The 13,535-nt window shown below is 41.6% G+C and overlaps 1 protein-coding gene across 7 annotated transcripts in view; it reads right to left on the reverse strand.

The window, feature by feature from the left end:
• The window catches only part of PHACTR3 (phosphatase and actin regulator 3), a 162,005-nt gene that overhangs the window by 42,042 nt on the left and 106,428 nt on the right, over positions 1 to 13,535 (reverse strand). For 4 of the 7 annotated variants that reach the window (XM_059713222.1, XM_019484478.2, XM_019484480.2 and 1 more), the window contains 3 exons: positions 10,786 to 10,989; positions 5,156 to 5,420; positions 3,056 to 3,303 (listed from right to left, as the gene is read on the reverse strand). In XM_059713222.1, coding sequence (XP_059569205.1) covers positions 3,056 to 3,303; positions 5,156 to 5,420; positions 10,786 to 10,989 — 717 coding nt within the window. The remainder of the gene's footprint in view (positions 1 to 3,055; positions 3,304 to 5,155; positions 5,421 to 10,785; positions 10,990 to 13,535) is intronic. The other 3 variants (XM_059713221.1, XM_059713224.1, XM_059713223.1) reach the window with 3 other exon arrangements.

A 13,535-nucleotide genomic window follows, 5' to 3' on the forward strand; every position in this document is an offset into this window, starting at 1 on the left:
CAGGCCCATTAATTGCATGTATAGATGCACCCAGCGAGCACTTTTCTCCAAGTGATTTGCTCTTTTCTAAACCTACCTTGCTCTCAGTTTTTAAATTATACAATCCCCTACCCTGAAGCTCCATCATGAGCCCTAATGGTGCTAAGGAAGGGACAGGAGTTTACCAAGCTAGTTATAATACTGGTTGACAACTGTGATGTGTGTCTAGGTCCTATTTTATTTGGATCACCACAGTTCATGGGTGAGGTTGGTTCGAGTTAAAGGCTCCTATTTCAATTAATTTTTGATCCTCTCATTTTACGTCTCTTGTATCTCTGGAGTCATTTGACTCTTCTGTCATCACGTAACAAAGGACATTGGCACATCTTCCCACTAGGCCTCAGTGACTTTTGCTTATATCTTTTAAACTTGCCAATCTGATGACATTTGTGGTGGTTCTTTCCAGTCCTCATATCAAAGAAAGAATGGTTTGGTGGTTAGGGTTTTACTATGAGATTGCAGAAATTTAAGTATAGTTTCCTAATCTGCTACACAGAATCCTGTGCAACCTTGGACAAACCACTTAGCCTCTCTGTGCCTCAGTTCTTAATCCAGAAAAATGGGCATAACAGCCCTTCTGTACTTCACAAAGGAGATGCATCCTGTGAGGTCCCTTCCAGAGCTGTGATTCTAAGATGATGAGGTGATTAGATGCATGTGGATACAGGTAGATGGTTAGATAGATTCTTTTTGATCTACCAGCCAACTCAGACTTCTTAAATCAGGAGGGAACCAGAAATCCTCAGGGAATTACTCTGTTCTTACCTTTGCAGTTATTGTATATTTTGCAAATTCTTTTGAAATGTAAGTGGGTTTCAGCTAATGCAAGTGCATACAGTGCCACCCAGTGTTGGGAACAATAAATGTCTCGTTCAGATCTGGTATAAACTCATGACTGCAGAGTTGCCTTCCCATTAGGGGTCGTGATGTGAGATTATTGGTTCGCATGTCACTTCTGTAGTTGAATGAACCATTTTGTTGAACTGCCACATGACCTTCCTTCAAAACCAGTGACTAGAACTCAGACGTGTGCTCGCACAAAACACAGCAAGATTTGTGCTCGGTGAATATAATTATGTGATTTTGTGCGTGCCTTTTTTGTAATGCATACTTTGTAATAAAAAGGACAAGCATCCTAGCTATAACTCTGTTTGCAGACTGATGATCTCCAGGCATTTTACGTACATCTAAATCCGAGGCCAAAGTTTGGATCTTACAACAGTTTGAAAAGCATCCTAGGGCACTGTGTGATGGTCGCCACAATGTACATGTGACGAAAATGTCATTTATGTGGCTTAACAGCATCACACGTTTACATGTGCACCAATGTATGGGGTTTCCGATGAGTTTGCATTGCTGCAAATTAAACTGCATCTGGATGTAGTTTAGTTTGCAACTTTGCAAACTGCAAAATGACGTACCTGTCGGCTCACCCCCTAGCTGCAGGGAAGGCAGGCCGGCTCCAGAGAAAAGAAAAGGATTGGGCCCCTCGCTGTGAGGGGCCCGATCCTTTTTTTGGCAGAGCCTGCCACCTCTCTTGTGGCCAGGGCCCAAGCTCTCAGTGGTCCAAGCAGCCCCTTAGCTGTGGGGGGCCCTGGTCCTTCCCTCCACAGTGGCAGTGCCCCCTGGGGCTGCCTGGGCAGGCTGCTAGCGGGCCAGATGCTGCCCCGAGTTGGTGGTAGCACCCGGCCCAATCCAACTGTTCCTCGAGCCTACCCAGAGAGCAGCGCTCGGCGGGCTTCCAGCAGGTCGGCTCAGGGAACGGTTGGATCGGACTGGGTGCTGCCTCTGAGCTGGGGCAGCACACGGCCCTCTAGCAACCTGCCCTGGTGGCCCCATCACGGAGGGAAGGACTGGGGGCCTCCCCAGGTTCAGGGTCCACCATTTCATTTTAGGGGGCATGGACTAAACACCCATCACACGTACAAGCACCCCTAATGTTTGGAGACACTTGAATTCAAGCTAACCTGTTACAGAGATGAACCTGACAAACCTTTTTGGTTTTGATTCCATCATTTATTTGAATGTTAAAGAATGAAAGAAAGAGGTGTAATTATGAAGAATGGAAAGACAGGACAATCTTCCTCATACTGTGATCTATGAGCCTGTGGCATGTCATCCAGTGGAACTGTGGAAATATTTATTAGGAATCAGCATTTCAAAAAGTTGGCTGCGCATGCACACACACGCATTTGAAAGATATCACCCATAACTAAGTGACAATTGGCAATGTAATTATTGCATTATTGCAAAAACTGGGCATTTGAATAAACAGTCAATTAGGCATCCAACTAACCATCTACGTCCTCATGGGACAATATATGAAAGCATAATTGAAATTTGAATCCTTCCGTGTCGGAGAAGCCTAGGAATTCTGGCCTGGAAAATAAACTTTATAAATTCTGGATGAAATGGGTAACCTCACCCAAAACTTCCCAAGAGGACAATTTCTCGTGCATTAGTGTAAAAAACTTTATACGGTCCAACATACCAGAGCTGTAGTAAAGTAATTCAGACTCCATTAGGCAGGTAGGTTGGAATGAATTCACTAAGTTGTTAAATTTTAACCAATAAAGGTGGTTAAAGGACAGGTGGCTTTGTTTTTAAGACCTTGTATTATGGATGCATGTCCCTCCAAGCTGGCTTTGTCACTTTTTGCCACATATCCTCCTATCCTGGAGTGCTGTCTCCAGAAGGGTCCTTTCAAAACTGGCATGTATGCACCAGATAATGCTCTGACAATGAGATATCATGTATGCAAGCTCTGCCAGGCAGGTGAGATGATACAAAGCAACTAATGCAAAACTGAAAGGTTGATATGGATTAAAATTATATGTATATCTCTAAATGACATCTTAATATGCTATCTGTACTAACTTCAGTTAGTAACAGAATCTGTGCAAAAATGAGGTAACAACAGAGAAATCCAGACCACTACCACATGCTTAAGTACGTGGACCACTCCTGTAGATCATGGTAATTTTTTTTATTAAGATAACAAATTTAGTTTCCCTACCAGAAATAATGGAGTCATTCAAAACCTCTTCATCCTGATAAAATACAGAGTCATCCTTGAGTTCCGAGTTCATGATCATGTTTTCTTTGTTCTCATCCGACTCTTTAACTGAGTTCCACTTGTTCTCTGGATCGTTGCTGTGGCTCAGTGAATTCTCCTTTTCTTTGTTGCACTCAATGCTAGATGTTCTGGATGGACGGACATCCACCCTCTTTTTTGGAGACCCTTTGCTTTCCCTTCCATGAAAGCTGTGGACGGAAGGTACAGAACCATGTTTTCAGACAAGACTGCTTCAATGTCACAATAGAAACCTAGCATTGTATGAGCACAAGCAGCATGTCCTCACATACATAGCTCTGCAGTGAAACATGCAAGGGACATCGTGCGATTGCATTCCCAGGATTGTGATGAGAATGGCTAACACTGTTCCACTTCTCAGTCTTTGTCATAAGAACAAGGTACAGAAGGGTAATAACTAATGCATTTCTTTGATACAGCGCTGCATGCTGTAACATGCTGACCTTTTTCAAAGAACACGGCACGTGCTTCTAATGTAAAACATGCATGGCATGAAACATCACTGTTATTCTGCTATTTCATGATCCTGATAAAGATTTAACAGGGCCTGGAGGGGGTATTGTATTAATCCATTCCTCATGACAAAGCCGGTTGTGGTATTGAGAAATGTTACCAACTTAAATCCAAAACTATATCTTTGTTCTTCTCTACTGCTGCAGTAGAAGATTTATAATGAAAAATAGATGAAGTACCTAAAATACTCCTATACCACCCTTCCAATTGGAAAGTAAGATTCCATATATGCTTACATACAGCCAAAAAAAACCCATACTAAAATACTACTGCTTAATGCTGGTAAAGCACTCTTCATTTTCACAGATTATTTTTATATTAATTTTGCAAATGGCTGAACTGAGGCACCTGGGATGTTAAGTGTCTTGCCTGAGGTCACGCAATGAACCTCTGGCAGAGGTAGCACTGGAACTCAGGACTTCCTGCTTGCTGCTTCTCACTTCTCATGCACCTAGATACAAGCCTATATTGGGGAGCAAATGATCTCTTTGGTAGATGCTAACGGTGATAACATCAACAGACAACTGGGACACAAGCAACAGTAGGGAAAACACAGCTGAAGAATGATTCAGAGGAGCTACATGTTAGCAGCCTAGCTACACTCAGGAAAAGTTCAGGAGGCTGGAGGCAGGAAGGTATCACGGAGGTGAGAGATAGTGGTCAACTTATATAAAGTAGCTCATATTTAATAATTTCACTATTGAGAAATAGGTAATTTTCTCTAGTCACGTGTAAATATGATATGCAGTATTGAAATAACACATTTTCTTAGGTGAAGTAGGCATTTTTGAGTCAGGGCAGAGAGATTCACACCCTGTCTCCATCTTCTGAAATGCTAACCATTGTGTACTGCTCCAAAGGTCGCAGGCAACCTCGGAGAAATTGCTGGGGTCTAATTTTCAATAAATGTGTCCAAGAAACTGGATTCCTAATTTTCAGGCATAGTTATTTGCTTAAATTGGCTAGTCAGGTAATTGTATCCCTGACTATCAGAACAGTCCACCTGATGGAGAAATTGCCTGATTTGCATTCGAGAGCCTGGATAGTTTTGTGTCCAGATTAGCTGTGCATTTTATGCACGTGCAGTTTTGAACATCTGGCCTCTGATCTCTGTTCCTAACAAATAAGCCTAAAGTGGTGTGTGGTCTGCAACGGTGTAGTTCTTTTCTTGGGACTAGCCTATGTTATTCCATCTGATATCCTGATTCAGGGACAAGATACTTTTTACTGTGGGCTGTGTTTTATCAAACAAGTTCACCTATCTGATCCCTTGTTTCCCTGTTGCAGTATTATCAAGTTCAGTTATTATAAAGTAATAACAGATCCTTTCGTTTTAACCAGAGATTGTTGTCTGGATTAGCAGCAGCAACAAATAATGTGAGGACAAAACTGAGCGGATTCAGTCAGCGTGAATGAATGGAATGTTTAACAGCAAGAAGGGAATTTTTATTAGAGAAATATTCTATTTTCAAGGATTTTGTTCCCCAGTACACAGTGCGCTATATTTACCTATCCTGCCGATGTTTAGTGGCCAGAGCCCTGTGGAGTTCCTCAATGACTCTGCTGGGAGGTAAAGGCAGGTGGACGGCAGCAAGGTGAGGGGAGCCAGTTGGCGTTGGGTGCTGTCCTCTGATAAGGGAATCGGAGCCTTTCTGGCCAGAAGGATGGAAGAGGGCAGCTTGTCCTGAGATTTGGGAGGAACCAACGATGACATAATTCTTCAGGATAGTGGAAGGAGGGGATTTCACAATTGGGTCATCTATTTCACTTCCTGCTGCCAAAAAAAATAAATAAAAAAATAAATTAAAGGTGATGCCAGGCCTTTGTTGTTACACACAGAGCCTAGGTTGAAATTCACTCCATGTATTGAATAGTGAGGGTTATAGCAGAGACATGAGACTGCAGTGAGATTGCCATCTAGATCTGAAATACAAGGGCCAGTACTGTAGAGGCTTGGCCTGGAAAAAATGGATCTTTTCTTCTTCTCCCTTCTCCCTACTTCCTCCCAACACAGTCATCTCTTTCTTACTTCTCAATCCCATCGATCTATTTTAGATTCCTACACCCCCTCACCCAGATCTCTGCTAAACCCTAACTGCATATACAGGTACACTTTAACTCAGCGGAAGACAGAGTTAAACCTGATGCGCTCTTGTCTTCACTTGGATCAAAATCAAGATCTGATGCATTCTCTGCTCTTGCCACCTCCTTATGGATCCCTAACCCTCATGTCACTTAGGGAAACACCAGAGCTTTTACAATAGGAAGCTATTACTCAGGTCAACAAAACTGGTCAGAGTTGATGAAATCTAAATAGATGTCAGTGAAGAAAGTAGTGGTCCTGAATACCGTGGAAAGGAAAAGAGGAGTGGGGAAATGTTTAACTGATCCTTTTTATATCTAAGACTGAGATTTTCAAAGCATCTGGGCATCTGGATTAATTTTAATGGGACTTGGATATCCAAGTGCCTTAGGCAGCTTTGGAAATCTCAGCCTTCAAGCCAGAGCCTGTAGATCTCTGGACTGAAATTTAGAGTATTCTTCCTTTTTTTTTCAGAACCGGCTCTTCTTCAGTCCCTGTCATTCTTCTCATCGCTTCCATGAGAACAGTAAGATCTGTCACCCCAATGCAACCCACACCAATACTGCTAAGGCCGAACCTCTAATAATCCCACCCTCTCTCCCTAAGACTTGTAGGAGGATGCAAGAGTAAACACCCTTGCTTGTAAAAAAGATGCTGTTTCACTTTTTTCTTCATTTCTCTTTCGCTTCCCACTGTCTTTCCCTGCTCTGTTTCTGCACTTGCTTTCAACACTTTCTTTTTACATCAGAGGCAGGGCCTTTGCACTTTGGTACCATAAATCTGTTTGGTTTGGTTGTGTGAAAGCCTATTCCTTTTCTCGTGTTGCCACCTAGTGTTAAACATGCATTTAAACAAACACGGATCCTTTTCAACATTGTCTTTCTTTGGAGTAAATCCTCATCCAGACAAAACATTTACTGGTATCACTAGAATCCTAGCAAGAAAGGACTTCTCATTAGACTGGTCTGTGTTAATTTACATAGCAAACTGGCCTTAAGAGACAGTGATACCCTCAAACAAAGGTACTCCACGCAGGCTGCCATCTGACTTGGAAACTGTGTAGCTGCATCAACATGGTACTACAGACAGGCTACTGGGCATGGATATGGGCCAACTGACACCAGTATTCAGTGCTAATTAGCCTGCCTGACGTATTGCACAGAGATGGCTACATTCCTCCTGACGTAACTACCATATAAAACGCTGACCCAGGTAGACTAAGGCAGTAATATACAGTAAACCTACCCTCCCCAGAGGCAGCAACCTCCTATAAACTAAAAAATGATTGCCACCTCTGTGTAACACTTGGAGTGCACTAATTAGTGTTGTTGAATATCTGTGACAATTAGCCTACCCCTAGCTAATTAGCAACTATGCTGCTTCCAGTTTAGCACACACTCCATATGTAGCAGCACAACAAGCTTAAGAGCAGTTGATGGAATGGTAAATTTATCATCTGGGAGTGAAAATTCATGCAGCAAGGGCCCAGATCTGCTAGCTCAATATATACATCTGGGAGAGTGGGCTGACTGTCACACCCAGATGACTGAAGGTGGGAATGGATGACATGACGGCACACAAATCATGAGTATTTCTTTTGGGGTTTTTTTGCTATTTTTGAGAGAGAGATTGATTACATTGTGAGTTACATTCTCATGTTTTGGGGGGAGAAGAGGGTCTGACTCATGATTTTTGAATAATTTTGGCAAGATTGCATGGTTTTCATGGCCCTCACCAGATGCCTAATCAATTATCCATCCTTTCTCTCTTTATATGTATGTATATAGAAAAAGAGTGAATTAAATCTATGTGGGTGACCTAGTCCTGAAAACACTTTAAAGCAGTAATTCTCAACCGGGGTGCCATGACATCCTTTTAATGGTGCCTCAGGGTGCCACACAATATTAGCATTGTTAAGGTGCAAACACCTATGCATGTCTCAAAGGATAAACCCAGAAATTTCTAATAGGAATCCACAGTATCAAAATATTCTTCCCTGCTGTGAGAGGGGTCAGTTGCTGTGTACAGAAAAATATTCTACTCTGCTGTGGTCTTTCTGAGCTCTTTGCAACAGAAGAATTCCTGTATTATTTTATGTCATAAAAATAAATTATTGAAAGCTAAGAGCAGGCATTTTCCAAGGATAACTTGAATCTAATATGGGGTACTTTGGAAACTACTGCTTTAACTGCTTTAAAGCATGGGAACATTTATTGACGTGTCTGTGAAGTGTAGAACCAAGCCACAATGCAATGGAAATAAAGCTGTGTACCATTTACCCCAACGACATCTACACTTCTTCCCCTGAAGTGGTTTCTTCATATCCAGCAGGCATAGATCTGAGCTCAGGAAGATGTTGATCACGTGCTACTATGGAAACGTACATAGAGATTTATAATCTATCTGCTTTCCAATGAACCATAGCTCAAAGGGATGAAAAACACCTCTAAGACCAGCTGCACTTCTGAGCAAGAAGAAAGGATTGCTTCTTCTTTCACAGGAAGATCTATGTTTCTGAGGCGGGGGAGGTGTCTGAAGTCACAGCTACACTTTAAACTCATTGTGCCCAACAGCGGTATCCTCAAGCATGGCTGTATTGCTCCATGCAGGCTGCTACCTGCACTGGAAATGGCGTAGTCACATCTGAATAGCACTACAGCTGGACTAATTAGCACTGCTGAATGGTAGGGTCAGTTGGCTCACACCCTCTTCTCCCCAGTCCACCGGTGGTGTTGTAAGTCCATGTTTTTTGGTTTAGGAGGCACACCATGCTGTCACACATGGGCTATCTGCAGGTAGCATTGCCTGGCACAGTAAGCTTACCCTGTAGACATGACTTATGTCACCTTTTATACTTCCTTGATGATGAAGCTGCCCAATGGACTGGGCCTTCAAGGCAGCAGAGGCCTCTGAGTACGTTTATAAATCACACATGGTTTGTTCTACCAGCAAGTGGTCAATGAATAATCTTACAAAGTGGTTCCTTGGTGCTTTGCCCATGCTTTGCCCTCCTCCCCCTTTTATGATTAATTAGAGCTTGGCTTATTCCTCCTTCCTTCCACCACCAGCATCTAGAGCGCTGCTTTGGCTTTGTTGCTTTCAAGTCACAGTTCCTCTCTTTTTCTCCCTGCCATTTTGCTTCCCTCTCGCTCCCTGCTGGTACTTGTTCAGGTTTGGCTTTCTACTACCTCCACTTCTATATACAGAAAAGCCCTCCCTTCTCTTTTAATTGTCATTACTCAAAGTTGTCTAAAAACATGGATTGTGGGTGGTTTTTTTCTCCCCCCCCCCCACCGCCACTCCCTGTAGAAAATATAGATAAAAATGAAATACTACACGTTAAAATATTTCTAGACCACAAAAAGTTGGGGGCCAAATAACGAGTTCTCTCAACTGAAATGCCTTATGGGAGTTGTAGGGTTTCTGCTCTACAGGCCTGTTTCTTTCAATTAATTCTATGTCCCATGACACATGATTGATTCTTCTCTTGGTGAGAGGATGAAGGCCATAGGTATGCCTGATCATGCTGCTTTATGGAAGAAGTAGGAACCCAGACAGCTTGGCTTAGAGAAGGGAACAAAAGCATAAACTATCTAAGGCCAGAGCAGCTGAGTATGTGGGGGCCCGAGGACCCTGGCCCCACCTTGGGAAGACAGCTGTCACCTGAAATGTGTAATGCTATCCACATGTCCATCATCATAGGTCCACCTCGGCAAAAATAAAAGTCGGCGCTTATGTCTAAGGGTATAGATGGGAATAACAAACCAGTATAAGCTGTTGAGAATGTAATTGTTATATCTGAATTATTCTGTAGCAAACCCACTAAAACTTTAGCCTTGTTTCACTAGGGTCAAGGTATCTGCAGGTTCATGCAGCTATAACAGAATAACAGCTGATGTGCCTTCTCAAGTATCAGCTCTGCCTCCTTCCTCCACCCACCCCAACTTCTCCTCCACCCTTCTGAAGTGGCTAAAAAGTATGTTGTCCATACCCTATACTACCACTCTCAGAAAACCCTAACACCACTTTTGATTCAAATACTCTTGTTTTCTGACAAAATACTGATGTTTTCCATAGCAAAAAAAACCCTGCACTTTTCATGAAACATTTCATTTAAGCTAAAATTCAATTTTCCACAGATGTAGTTTAACCCAAAAGTCTCCCACTAGTTCTGGTTGGAAGAATAGTGCCCTCTGATCTTCTGCTTCCTTGTGATTCCAAAACCATAATCCACCTTTTTTGTATCAGTAAATTATGGATGCAAATCATGGCAGTAGCCCAGTGCTTATGCCTAATTAATGGATAAAATCAGGTACTTTAGATGTTCAAGTCTGATTCTCATTAAAACTTAAGGCCTTTTTCACCACTCTTGCAATGTAAAGGGTCCTCAGAGAGGGAACAAATGACAGTTGTACTTACTGAAATGCCCTTTCCACTGCTAGACTGTTGAAAAATGTAATACCACTGTGATGGTGTATTAAGGAATTCATTTTTCGAGGGTCTGAAGCTGGAATTTTGAGTGAATCCTGAGATGGGGGAAGTAGATTGTGGAAACTAGGTGAAATGTTCAGATGCTCTTCTGTGTAATTAGAGCAGTTTGCAGAGCTCTAATTTAGACCTGCCAAAAGACCAAAGCTTTCGGGCAAAAATGTTACGATGGACCTATTGAATGGAACTGCGCTGCTGCCAAAACGTTATTGGATTGTGTTTCTGTCCAGTGAAATTAATTGAAACTTTCTTCGATGTTCACAACAACTTGTGGAAGTTGCTGATTTGGCACATGTCTGCAATCAGTTTGATCTGCTTCACATGTGTTGAAAACAGCAGCCTTACAACAACCTCCAGAAACAAACCAACCTATGAAAGGTCTGGTCTCCGTGTCACACACAGAGATTTAGTGCTTTTAGATTACAGTTCATTCAAGAAACTAGATTTAATTTTTAGCAGTTGAGGATCTGACCAAAAAAGTAGGTAGGAGAAAAATGATGCATCCACACGTGTAGAGGATGACCATGTTGAGGGGACAGAAAGGTCTTTCTAGGCTGTTGTGACTCACCTGTTACACTTTTAGTGATTTTAGACACTGCCTTAGGTGGAGGAATCGGGAGCAATGGGGGGCTGGGAAGCTGTGCTGGGTTTCTTTCTGTCTGTTTCTGTGGGGAATCCGCAGATTCAGTAACAAGTAAGGCTTGTGGATTCTCTTCGGTTACTGGCAGGCTGGCATCTTCTAAGTCTTCAGTGGATGCTGAAGGTTTCTTGGCTAGCAAGAGGGTAAGAAGCAGTACAATTAACGGAACATGAAATTAAAAATAATGATAGACCAAGGGGCTATTCCAGGAAAATTCAGAAAAAAGAGAGTCACGGCACACAGCTAGAAGCACTTATTTTCTCAGGGAAAATAATTAATGTGTGAAATAGCCAACCAGCCAAGGTTGTTCAGGTAAAATATAAAAACCCACCAGGGTAACTGAGGAAACAATTAGATTCTGTGTTCCTGAGGAAATTAAAGAGCCTTGAACAGCCAAACAGCCTTTACTCATTCTCCCCAAAATCTTTTCTTATGTCGTTTCTATAATGAGGACAGCAGGGTATTGTGGCTTTTGAGAACTGCATGTTGAGAACTGCAATTCATTGTCTTAGAGCCCAGCTGCAGTGATTCAGAGTGCGACTGTGTGAGTGAGCACTTCTCCTTGCAAGGAACACAAATAAAGGCTAAGGAATAATTAACCTTTAATATTCCCTCAAAGATCTCTTTATGATTCCTCTCTGCATAGATGCCAGGTTTCCTGGCAATTTTTTTTTTATCCCATTAAATATGTGACTTCAACTTGCCACCTAATTTTGTTCTAATCTCTCTCATGTCAGAGGTCCTGAAGATTTCTTGCAGCTCATGTTAGTGACCAGGAAGGGCAGTTGATGCAATCTCCTATAAAAATCCGCCACTAGATCATGATAGCAATTCTGGAACAGGAGAACAGGAAACAAAGTATGTAGGGAAAGAATTTAACTTCTGAAGTCTGGCTTTAAAATGAGTCGTGTCTTACCAAGAGGCCTGATCCTGCAGGCTGTAGAATACCTTGTGAATGGAGAAAGTGCACTTGACTCCAAGGAAGCCAGCCCAAGAGCATGTCCTTAGCTTGCCAAACTGGCCTCCATAGAAATAAAGTGAGAACCATTTTCTGAAGACAATGGCAACTGATAGGTGGACAGTGATGGAAGCTCCTTCACTTGAGGCATTTAAAATGGGACGAGGCAGTAAAATGAATGACAGAAAATTAACTTAAAGAAATAATCTTACAAGAAAAACTGTGTGCTGGTCTTGCAGGATGGATAAGATAATGTTCCCATCTCTAATTGCTGGGGGGCCTATTAACAGAAAGATTTGTTTGTGACCTTGTTCCATTATAAATGCATTTCCCTCCAAACCCTTTCTGTATAAGCTCTTTGTATTAACAAGCAATCTTCATCCTTGAATTTCAAGTGAAAAAAGGAAGGCGGCAGAGCAGTGAGGCAGTAGCAGACAATGGCTTTGGCAAGATAATAGCTTTTAATTTGTTGACAAACAGATTAATGTGAGTGCCTAGAAGTGGGATAATGAGTATTTATCATTTGAGAGAGACAGGGAAGTAAAATAAATGTTCATTATTAGTTCGGGAAATGCTTGCAAAATTTTTGCTTGATTGAAAGAAAAGATGCTTTGTTTGAGAAATAATCATCTCATTTTTTGATAAAGGCATTGCATTCCCTACTTGTTTTTGTTTTTTAAATCTAGGGGTGATATTTCATGTTAGTTGCCATGAAAAACCATATACTATTTGTACAATGAGGAGAAATTGCTAAGTGGAATGATTCTCTAATCCTCTTTTTTTTTGTAATGAGCGCCTAAGTGGCATGGAGCAGACCAAAATGAAGTCATTAATGAACTGCAGCATGATTGGCATCCTAAAATGGGTGAAATCCTGAGCATTATTTAAAAGGCCAAGTGATAGAATGGATGTTGCTAGTCACTTGATAGCCACAATAAGTAATGTACAGCCTGATTGTGATACCTCTAATCAACGGGAGCAATAGTGTCATGTACTGGTAACCCTGATGATGCTGACGGGACTGCTTGTATAGTCTGGTTCTGTTTAGTATGAGTATAAATGAATGTGGATATTAGAACTGGACCTTTAGACAGGATTAGCCCATAGTCTGCTTGGCTTCGGCCAGTCCTATCAATGCTTGACTTTTCTAAACTCAAGTCCTGATTAGGAATGTTTCTCATTAAAACAAACCCTTATCAAGGGTCATTGTTTAATAAGAACCTCATTCCTTGTTCCACCACGAGCCATCTACTACCATTTTTCAAAGTGGAGTTTGGTCATTGTTGGTTACTATCAATACACAATATAAAACACATACTATTTACAGATTTCACATTACAGAGTGAATCCCATTCCATTAAGAATATTTCAAGGCTTGACACTAGACCCCTTAAGAGTGTAACTAATTATTCATCTCAAGAGCATTATATACCAATTCCCATTTCAAAATGGCATCAGATCACATCCCATGGGACTTTAAAACAGTTTACTACCAAGAAAGAAGAAAAAAAGAAAGAAAAACTGAAAACTCAAAGGGGACAAATATTTACATTCAGTTGTATTTTCTAGCGTGTGACCTGAAGTCCATTGTAATCCATGCAAAGACTCCTGTTGAACTGGGGCCCAATTCAGTAGGAAAAAAGATATGTATAGAAGAAACCTAACTTCCCTAAATTCATGGCATTCCTGTGAAGTAGGAAGTATTATAATCCCCATTTAA

The sequence above is a fragment of the Alligator mississippiensis genome, chromosome 9 (assembly GCF_030867095.1).
Source record: "Alligator mississippiensis isolate rAllMis1 chromosome 9, rAllMis1, whole genome shotgun sequence".
Lineage (NCBI taxonomy): Eukaryota > Metazoa > Chordata > Crocodylia > Alligatoridae > Alligator > Alligator mississippiensis.